Here is a 10,739-nt window from a genome sequence, read left to right as displayed (position 1 = left end):
GGACTATAGGGAGTATTATTTGTTTTGCGAGTCTTCGACACAAGAAAAGGATGTCTAAAATTCTTTTTCTTGTGTCGATCTTGTCATTCTTAATTGCATTCGTTAAAAAATCATATTCTTAGTTTATAATATATTACTGTTTCTATATATATAACGTTTAATATATCTATATTAATATACTAGTATATATATATTATTAATTAATAGATAATAATAGTTACTTTTTGTTTTTATTTATTTTTATTTTCAATTTTGATGAATTTAATAAATAAAAAATAAGAACAACTTCTATTAGTATAGACAAAGTTTAATGATAGATCTAATGATAAAAAATATTGTGTCAGCCGGGAAAGCAGAAAAATAAAATTAAGTGATTCCCCCCCTTTTTCTATCTTTGAAAGGTTAATAATAAAATACTATATGTTCGAACCTACTAATCTAATTAAGTTCATTTTTCAAAAACACGAAAAATTGTTCTGATTATTAGCAGTTCAACGGGACCCCCTCGAATCAGACAAAGAAGGAAGAGTTGGCCCCGTTGAGTTCTTATGTTTTTCACGTCTATAACTCAGTTCATCCAATCTCTACAGGGATGAACCTAATCCTGAATATGAACCATAAAAGAAAATACCTATTAACCGATCACAAGAAATACCAGCTACAGTACCTATTACCCAAAGAGGAATCCTTCCAGTAGTATCAGCATTTATCCCGCTTCCCTCCACATTTCACGAGTGGTCATGCTAGAAACCATAAACAGTCAGAGATAATTATGATATATATCCATCCGAATGGGATAAGAAATTACTACTCTTCTTTTTTATTTTATTATTCTACGCTCTTTTCTTAATTTTAATTGAAGAAATAATTCGAAAATAAACAGCAAGTACAAAATTGAGTAATAACCCCCCAATAGAGACTGGTACGATTTAATTCAAATTTTGTTCGTTCGGATTTGATTGTGTCATAGCTCTATAAATTGAATTCGGTTTATCGTTGGATGAACTGCATTGCTGATATTGACCCCAAAAAAGAAACGGTTAGGTACAGCTAGTCCATGAACAGCCAACCAGCGCACTGTAAAAATTGGATAGTCCTATCTATAGTCATTTGGGTCCTCCTAAAAAGATCTACTAAAATTCGTCGAGTTGTTCCAAAGAATCAAAACGGCCTGTTATTAATGGAATGCCTTGTCGGCTCTCTGTAAAATACTCGTTTGGGCGAGGCTCCCAAACACGTCGTAAGCTAAACCGTGCTGACGAATAACCAGCCCGCAATGATAGGAAGGTATAGTAATGCTATGAATGACCCAGTATCGAATACGTAATTAATATCAGCAAAAGAACGTTCTCCTGTGCTTCCAGACATTACTGAACTCCAGATATTCTCGTAGGGAATCGATTCTGTAAAGATGAATCAGTAAACTCAAATATCACTGAGATTACATCTTTTGTGAGATCGTCAATAAAGTACCAAGGGTATTTTTAGAGTCTACCGAATCAGTATAGCTATCCTTCTTCTGACACAGCAACGCAATTTGAATTAGTATAGAAATGAAGTGTTAGATAATTTATTTCGTTTTTTTCTTGCTTGTCGATGTATACCATGTCCCACTTCTTCAAATTCCTGTATCTGTAATCTATAAGGGCTTTGATCCTTTATTTGTTTTGGACTAGAAAATAACTAAAGATTAGATAAATGAAAATTCAAGAGGTGGTTCTAATTCTACTAAATTCATTAAAGGAAATTCTCATATTGTCCCAAGTCAATTGAACCCAAAACCCATCAATTTCATTTTTTTGTTGCATATGCATAATTGTAGAAGAGATTTTTTTGTAATGATAAAGTGACCCCCCCCCCTTTTTTGCTTTTTATTTCATTTTATTTTAAGGAATTAATTTCCCAGTAACAAGAAAAGGAAGAATAGTTTTGGATCAATTCAAAAGAACAACAAATAAAAAAAAAATAATACTAAATCTTTGGAATGCGTGCATTGTTTTGTTGTATTCAATTCAAAGGTTTTTTTCTTTCTTTCTAACTACAAAGATGATGGGTTTTTCACTCTATTTTCTATATATATCGAAAGAAAAAAACCTAAAACCTAGAAAGGAACGATAGAAATTGCTAATTACAATTTTAAAAATCTCGTTTAAAATAAATAACTATTTTTTTGACTGAATCTCGTTCTCCGTGTAGGATACTGCTTTTTGGTTTTAATTTCATAGATTAAAGAAGAAAAACTGCTCTACTATATTTACTCTACTTTATTCAAAAAAGTTCTATGTTTTAACTGAAGTTATATAATAGAGTTATTTTTTATGTATATTTTTCTTATTAATTTCTTAAGTAAAGGGTTTTTCAATGAATCAGTTTACGTGAATTCTGAATCCTGAGATGGTACAGATGCCAAAGACGATGAATTTAGTTTTTTTCTTTTTATCTATTTTTGTTTCATACCACCGATAATGATTGATAACTCACAAATTTTCAAGTGAATTTTTTGATTCTTGGAACTAGTTTTGTATCTATCTAAAAAAAAATTTTATTGAAACTTCGGGAAGTACTTTAGAAAGATATGTATAAAAACATATTTTTTGAGTCCCTTCATGCCTACTAAACTAGTTATTTCGGTTTTCTACTAGCAGCTTTAACTATACCTCAGTTCTATTTATTGGTCTAAGCAAAATACGACTTATTTGAAATTAATTGAATGAATCTTTTTTGATCAAAAAAGATTTATATGGTATTTCATATGTTCGATAGTTCTTTACCGTGTTAATTACCCAATTTGGTCATTGAGATTCATCGGCAATACAGATTAAGAGCTAAGAATAGATAGTACCTCTCTTTTCTCCCTTTCAAAAATGAAAACAAAAGAAAATTGAAATGATTGAAGTTTCTTTATTTGGAATCGTCTTAGGTCTAATTCCTATTACTTTGGCTGGATTATTCGTCACTGCTTATTTACAATACAGACGTGGTGATCAGTTGGACTTTTGATTAATTAACATCTCTTTTTTTTTGACTGACCTCCTTTCTTGCTTTCATATGCGGGAGGTCTAATTCAGATTGCTGCTCAATTATTTGCGAACAGTGGAATTTTGACACAATCTAATAAACAAGAGTGACATCACGCTCTGTAGGATTTGAACCTACGACATTGGTTTTGGAGACCCACGTTCTACCGAACTGAACTAAGAGCGCTTTTCTTGTTTTTTCTAAAAAAACGAAAAGGCTAGAAAGAGGACATTCTTTAACCCGAATCGATTTTGTATTTGTACGTATATACTATATCATAGTATATCATAAATTCAGAATTATATGTATGTCCAATTTTATTAAAAAAAGATAGATCTAAATAGATTCCTCGTTACTGCTCAGAAGAGCAGTAATAGGTAGGGATGACAGGATTTGAACCCGTGACATTTTGTACCCAAAAACAAACGCGCTACCAAGCTGCGCTACATCCCTTTCAATTGGTTTACAGTGTCATTGTAAAAAATTCCTATCTTGTTTTCCACATCCTTCTTTTTTTTTTTTTCATATCAGATAACAAACATATATATAATTAAAAAAATTACTTTTTTTAGGCAAATCCTAAAAATTTCAAATTTACAGAAAAAGGCGTTTCCATTTTAAAATGGAATCTATAAGATCGTTCTAGTAGACAATATTTCAATTCTAATTTGGAAAATGGGGGGGGGGGGTTACATATTATACAAATACAAGAACTTCTTAACTACATGTACATCTATAGTTATATATATTACTATATATATTGTAATACAATAAAGAAGAAAGAAGGAGGATTTCAAATGCGAGATCTAAAAACATATCTTTCCGTAGCACCGGTACTAAGTACTCTATGGTTCGTTTCGTTAGCAGGTTTATTAATAGAGATAATCGTTTATTTCCAGATGCATTAACATTTCCCTTTTTTTAATTCTAGTTATTAACATCAGAAAGGATAAAAAAATTTAGAGATACGACCAACGATCGGGGACTAACCCCCCCTTTTCTAATTCATTTTTATTATAAAAAAAATGAATTAGAAAAGGGGGGCGAAAGGTCATAAAAACGAGGGTTCAGGATCCAATTAAAAAAAGTGTTGCTTGGGAAAGAGTATCCTACGAGATACTTAAAAAAAATACTGTACAAAGATTTGAAATATAGTTTTCAAAAAATCATTATATTACTTATTATTTTATTTTTATTTAATTACTAATTAATATTCATTGCAACGAAATATTTAAGACATTTTTTAATTAATTAACAGCTTCTATTTTTTGGTTCTTGTTCTTTATGGATCCTAAAATTAAAACAGAAGGTTGGGGTGAATCATAAATCCAAGGAGGTTTCATGGCCAAAGGTAAAGATGTTCGAGTAACAATTATTTTGGAATGTACCAGTTGTGTTCGAAATGATATTAGAAAGAATCGGCTGGAATTTCCAGATATATTACTCAAAAGAATCGGCATAACACTCCTAGTCGATTGGAATTGAGAAAATTCTGTCCCTATTGTTATAAACATACAATTCATGGGGAAATCAAGAAATAGATAAAATTGAGTCCTTGTATGTCAAATTTTATTTTAAGAACAGGAATAATGAGAGTATCTACATATTATTACATATATATAAATATAAACAAATAAAATAATAGAAAGAAATAAAATCCTATATTCTTAATTTATATATAGAAACTCTATCCTATATAGAAATAGAAATCGTTTTTATTTTGATCCGATCAAAATAGGATTTTAGAGGTAAGGAATAAAAAATTATGAATAAATCTAAGCGACCTTTTACTAAATCCAAGCGATCTTTTCGTCGGCGTTTGCCCCCGATCCAATCGGGGATCGAATTGATTATAGAAACATGAGTTTATTAGTCGATTTATTAGTGAACAAGGAAAATATTATCTAGACGGGTGAATAGAGTAACTTTAAAACACAACGATTAATTACTATTGCTATAAAACAAGCTCGTATTTTATCTTTGTTACCTTTTCTTAATAATCAGAAACAATTTGAGAGAAGTGAGTCGACCCCTAGAACTACTAGCCTTAGAACCAGAAAAAAATAGACTATTTTCAATTGAATAACTAATCTGAAGGAATTAAAAAGAGGTTAATATTTTGTTCGACATCCAATCAAGAATCAAAATTTGATTGTTACGTCTGTGTCTGTCATAAAAAAAAAAGAATCGTCGAAAAAAAGAAAAGAATAAGTCTATTTTTAGCGACTATATACCCTCGTTTTGTTTTGACGACTTTTTTTTATTAATACTAATTTCTACTCTACCCTCCCGAGCTTATTATACTTAAGAACTCTATTTCAAATATTTTAGTGGATTTCTTCCAATCCCCTCATTTTTTGATCTCATTTGAAATCGTATAAAGACAACTCCTATTTAATAGAGCTATTTGTGCAAGTATTTTTCGATTAAGAAGTAATTGCTTCTTGTACAGATTGTGTATGAATCGGTTATAACTATAGAATACCTCCGTTTCGTGAATTACGGCATTTATTCGAGTGATCCATAAACGACGAAAATCTCTTTTTCTTTACCCCTATCCCGACGAGCCGAAACTAAAGCTCTTTTATTCTCTGTTGAGTCATAGTTCGTGTAAGTCGTGAATGAGCCCTTGAAAGCTTGATGCAAATAAACGAAGTTTTGTTCTACGCCTCCGAAGCTATATATCCGCGTTTATTCTAGTCATTGAATAAATCAAACTTTGATGAATAACTAATTTCTTTTTAGTTATTCTTTTCCCCTTTAACTAGGTCATTAATAACCAAACTAATTATTCCAATGTATAAAAAAAAAACTTCCAATGGCTTTTTGCTACTCTAACCTTCCCACCACTATTTTTGGCTAGGTATTTTTCTTTGCTTTGAAAGGATAAATTGCCTTGGTACTTGATATAAAAAAAAATAGAATAACTATAAAAAGTAGTAAATAGAAATGGATAAATAGTGGGTTCCTTCGTTCTATGGTTACTTCTAAAAACGGTGAGGTTCTCTCTAACACCGGAGCTCCTTCTTTTAATTAATCAATACTATTGGTAACTTGTACAATTCACATTCTTTGGCTCTACCCCATTAATATTCCAGTAAATAGGTCTTTCACAATGAGATCCACTTTATACAGTAACGGTATTTTATTTTAAATTGATTTGGTCATTTACCCTGTTAGTCCGTTTTTTTCTTTCAAGAGTGGAATCTTTTTAATAAAAAATGGGATTTCCCCCGCTTAATTGATAACCATTTGTTATCATTGGGGGTTTTCTAAAAATGGAGTTGATTGGATTTGCACCTATGTAACCATAAGTTTCAGACACAATAGAAGATATGAACGATCTATCTTTTTGAAATAATGAAATCGAGTTCCTCCATTCTATTTTATTAACAGGTACTGATCCTTGATATTTAAAAAAGAATTTCCTTTTTGTGTTTCAGTCTATGATCTTAACGAGTCGCACATACACCCGAGTTACATGTTCCTCGTCGCTGAGGGCATCCCCGAAGCGCTGGGGATTTCGTGACATTTCGGATTGGCTGTCTTGTATTTCTAATAAGTTGTTTAATGGTTGGCATACGGAATCATATAATAATGGGCTGGTTTAGATGGGTTCTAACCGGCTAATTATTTATTACTTCTCTTCAAGATTCTCTTCAATATAAAAAAATATATTGAAGAGAATATGAAACTAACCTTTAATCTAAAAGATATAAAATTAGCAATGGTTATATTTGCATAAATCGCTCCAATTTTATTGAACCGCTACAAGATACAATTCCATGAGCTTGGGCTTCTGTTGCTGACATAAAAACATCCCTTTCCATGTCTTCGGATACAACCCATATAGGTTTGCCCGTTCTTTGTACATAAACCCTTGTGATGGTTTCGCGAAGTTTTTAGTAGTTCTTCCGCTTCCAAGATAACTTCTCCCGTTTGTGCCTCATAAAACGAACTAGCGGGTTGATGGATCATTACTCCCTGATATATTATAGAAAAGGTTTTTCTATTTCGCAGAATGAGCGAGATAACCAAAAAAACAGAGAAATTTGAATAACCGTACATGCTTTTTGTGCGTTGCATACGGCTCTACAATGGAATTTATGGAGAAGAAAGAGATAAATGAATTTTTTGTTTGAAAGTTTTTCTAACATATTCATATCTAACAATTTTTCCACAAAGTGGTGACGAAAGGTATAACTTATACAAATCTTTCCATTTCCAATTCGATCCGATCCATTAGTTCGTAGAGCTATTTACTCGATTGCAGACATTTTCTGGAACACCTCTAATAGAGGGACAAAGAGTAAATTTGGAAAGAACGTATTGTCAAACTCTTTCAGATATGAATCTATCCGATTCAGAAGAGAAGAGCTTGCATCAGTATCTCAATTTCAATTCAAAACGTGGGTTTGATTCACACTCCATGTTCTGAGAAATATTACAGAGAGAAAAAACGGAGTCTTTGCCTAAAAAAATGCGTTGACAAAGGGCAGATGGATAGAACTTTCAACGAGATAGTGCTTTTTCAACTCTCTCAAAATGGAATCTATTCCAACATATATGCCATGGTTCTTTACTTCGACAGGGTACAAATATCTAAATTTGATATTTTTAGATATTTTTTCAGACCTATTGCGGATACTAAGTAGCAGTCAAAAAATTTGTATCATTTTTCATGATATTATGTATGGATTAGATATATCATGGCGAATTCTTCAGAAAAAATTGTGCTTCCACAAAGGATCTGATAAGTGAGATTTCGAGTAAGCCTTTACATAATCTTCTTCTGTCCGAAGAAATGATTCATCCAAATAATGAGTCATCGTTGATATCGACACATCTGAGATCGCCAAATGTTCGTGAGGTCCTCTATTCAATCCTTTTCCTTCTTCTTGTTGCTGGATATATCGTTCGTACACATCTTCTCTTTTGTTCCCGAGCCTATAGTGAGTTACAGACAGAGTTCGAAAAGATCAAATCTTTGATGATTCCATCATACATGATTGAGTTGCGAAAACTTCTGGATAGGTATCCTACATCTGAACAGAATTCTTTCTGGTTAAAGAATCTTTTTCTAGTTGCTCTGGAACAATTAGGAGATTGTCTAGAAGAAATACGGGGTTCTGCGGCAACATGCTATGGGTGGTGATCCCGCTTATGGGTCAAATCAATACGTTCTAAGAAGACAGATTTGAAAATAAACTTCATCGATCTCATAAGTATCATACCAAATCCCATCAATCGAATCACTTTTTCGAGAAATACGAGACATCTAAGTCATACAAGTAAAGACATCTATTCATTGATAAGAAAAAGAAAACGTGAGCGTGGATTGGATTGATGATAAAATAGAATCCTGGGTTGCGAACAGTGATTCGATTGATGATAAAGAAAGAGAATTCTTGGTTCAGTTCTCCACCTTAAGGGCAGAAAAAAGGATCGATCAAATTCTATTGAGTCTGACTCATAGTGATCATTTATCAAAGAATGACTCTGGTTATCAAATGATTGAACAACCGGGAAACAATTTACTTACGATACTTAGTTGACATTCATAAAAAGTATCTAATGAATTATGAGTTCAATACATCCTGTTTAGCAGAAAGACGGATATTCTTGCTCATTATCAGACAATCACTTATTCACAAACTTCGTGTGGGGCTAATAGTTTTCATTTCCCGTCTCATGGAAAACCCTTTTCGCTCCGCTTAGCCCTATCCCCCTCTAGGAGTATTTTAGTGATAGGTTCTATAGGAACCGGACGATCCTATTTGGTCAAATACCTAGCGACAAACTCCTATGTTCCTTTCATTACAGTATGTCTGAACAAGTTCCTGGATAACAAGCCGAAAGGTTTTTTTCTTGATGATATCGATATTGATGATAGTGACGATATTGATGCTAGTAACGATATTGATCGTGAACTTGATACGGAGCTGGAGCTTCTAACTATGATGAATGCGCTAACTATGGATATGATGTCGGAAATAGACCTATTTTATATCACCCTTCAATTCGAATTAGCAAAAGCAATGTCTCCTTGCATAATATGGATTCCAAACATTCATGATCTTGATGTGAATGAGTCGAATTACTTAGCCCTCGGTCTCTTGGTGAACTCTCTCTCCAGGGATTGTGAAAGATGTTCCACTAGAAATAGTCTTGTTATTGCTTCGACTCATATTCCCCAAAAAGTGGATCCCGCTCTAATAGCCCCGAATAAATTAAATACATGCATTAAAATAAGAAGGCTTCTTATTCCACAACAACGAATGCACTTTTTCACTCTTTCCTATACTAGGGGATTTCACTTGGAAAAGAAAATGTTCCATACTAATGGATTCGAGTCCATAACCATGGGTTCCAGTGCACGAGATCTTGTAGCACTTACCAATGAGGCCTTATCAATTAGTATTACACAGAAGAAATCAATTATAGACACTAATACAATTAGATCTGCTCTTCATAGACAAACTTGGGATTTGCGATCCCAGGTAAGATCGGTTCAGGATCATGGGATCCTTTTCTATCAGATAGGAAGGGTTGTTGCACAAAATGTATTTATAAGTAATTGCCCCATAGATCCTATATCTATCTATATGAAGAAGAAATCATGTAACGAAGGGGATTCTTATTTGTACAAATGGTACTTCGAACTTGGAACGAGCATGAAGAAATTCACGATACTTCTTTATCTTTTGAGTTGTTCTGCCGGATCGGTCGCTCAAGACCTTTGGTCTCTACCCGGACCCGATGAAAAAAATAGGATCACTTCTTATGGATTCATTGAGAATGATTCGGATCTATTTCATGGCCTATTAGAAGTGCAAGGCGCTTTGGTGGGATCCTCACGGACAGAAAAAGATTGCAGTCAGTTTGATAATGATCGAGTGACATTGCTTTTTCGCTCCGAACCAAGGGATCCCTTATATATGATGCAAGATGGATCTTGTTCTATCGTTGATCAGAGATTTCTCTATGAAAAATACGAATCGGAGTTTGAAGAAGGGGAAGGAGAAGCAGTCCTCGACCCGGAACAGATAGAGGAGGATTTATTCAATCACATAGTTTGGGCTCCTAGAATATGGCGCCCTCGGGCTTTCTATTTGATTGTATCGAAGGCCTAATGAATTGGGATTTCCTTATTTGGCCGGGTCATTTCGGGGCAAGCAGATCATTTATGATGAAAAGTATGAGCTTCAAGAGAATGATTCGGAGTTCTTGCAGAGCGGAACCATGCAGTACCAGAGACGAGATAGGTCTTCCAAAGAACAAGGTTTTTTTAGAATAAGCCAATTCATTTGGGACCCCGCAGATCCACTCTTTTTCCTATTCAAAGATCAGCTCTTTGTCTCTGTGTTTTCACATCGAGAATTCTTTGCAGATGAAGAGATGTCAAAGGGGCTTCTTACTTCCCAAACAGATCCTCCTACATCTATATATAAACGCTGGTTTATCAAGAATACGCAAGAAAAGCACTTCGAATTGTTGATTCAGCGCCAGAGATGGCTTAGAACCGATAGTTCATTATCTAATGGATTTTTCCGTTCTAATACTCTATCCGAGAGTTATCAGTATTTATCAAATTTGTTCCTATCTAACGGAACGCTAGTGGATCGAATGACAAAGACATTGTTGAAAAAAAGATGGCTTTTTCCGGATGAAATGAAAATAGGATTCATGTAATGTAACAGGAGAAAGGTTTCCCATTACTT

At 33.4% G+C, this 10,739-nt stretch overlaps 2 protein-coding genes and 1 non-coding gene across 3 annotated transcripts in view; 1 reads left to right on the top strand and 2 right to left on the bottom strand.

Moving 5' to 3' along the window:
- Nucleotides 1–3,131: 3,131 nt before the first annotated feature.
- Nucleotides 3,132–3,204, bottom strand: TRNAW-CCA (transfer RNA tryptophan (anticodon CCA)). The gene has a single exon. It is a non-coding gene; the product is annotated as a tRNA-Trp (tRNA).
- Nucleotides 3,205–8,446: 5,242 nt separating this feature from the next.
- LOC130510889 (protein Ycf2-like) lies at nucleotides 8,447–10,151 on the top strand. The gene has a single exon (XM_057007590.1). The coding sequence runs from the start codon at nucleotides 8,976–8,978 to the stop codon at nucleotides 10,149–10,151; it is 1,176 nt and encodes a 391-aa protein (XP_056863570.1). The 5' UTR covers nucleotides 8,447–8,975.
- A 412-nt stretch (nucleotides 10,152–10,563) lies between these two features.
- The window catches only part of LOC130511268 (NAD(P)H-quinone oxidoreductase subunit 2, chloroplastic-like), a 2,656-nt gene continuing 2,480 nt past the window's right edge, over nucleotides 10,564–10,739 (bottom strand). The window contains exon 2 of the mRNA XM_057008181.1: nucleotides 10,564–10,739. This exon is cut by the window's right edge and continues 2,325 nt beyond it. The gene's annotated coding sequence lies outside the window, so the exon portion shown is untranslated.

Source organism: Raphanus sativus, chromosome 4, assembly GCF_000801105.2.
Source record: "Raphanus sativus cultivar WK10039 chromosome 4, ASM80110v3, whole genome shotgun sequence".
In the NCBI taxonomy this organism is placed as follows: domain Eukaryota; kingdom Viridiplantae; phylum Streptophyta; class Magnoliopsida; order Brassicales; family Brassicaceae; genus Raphanus; species Raphanus sativus.
The sequence above is the reverse complement of the archived record's forward strand: the minus strand, read 5'-3'. Positions and strand labels throughout refer to the sequence as shown.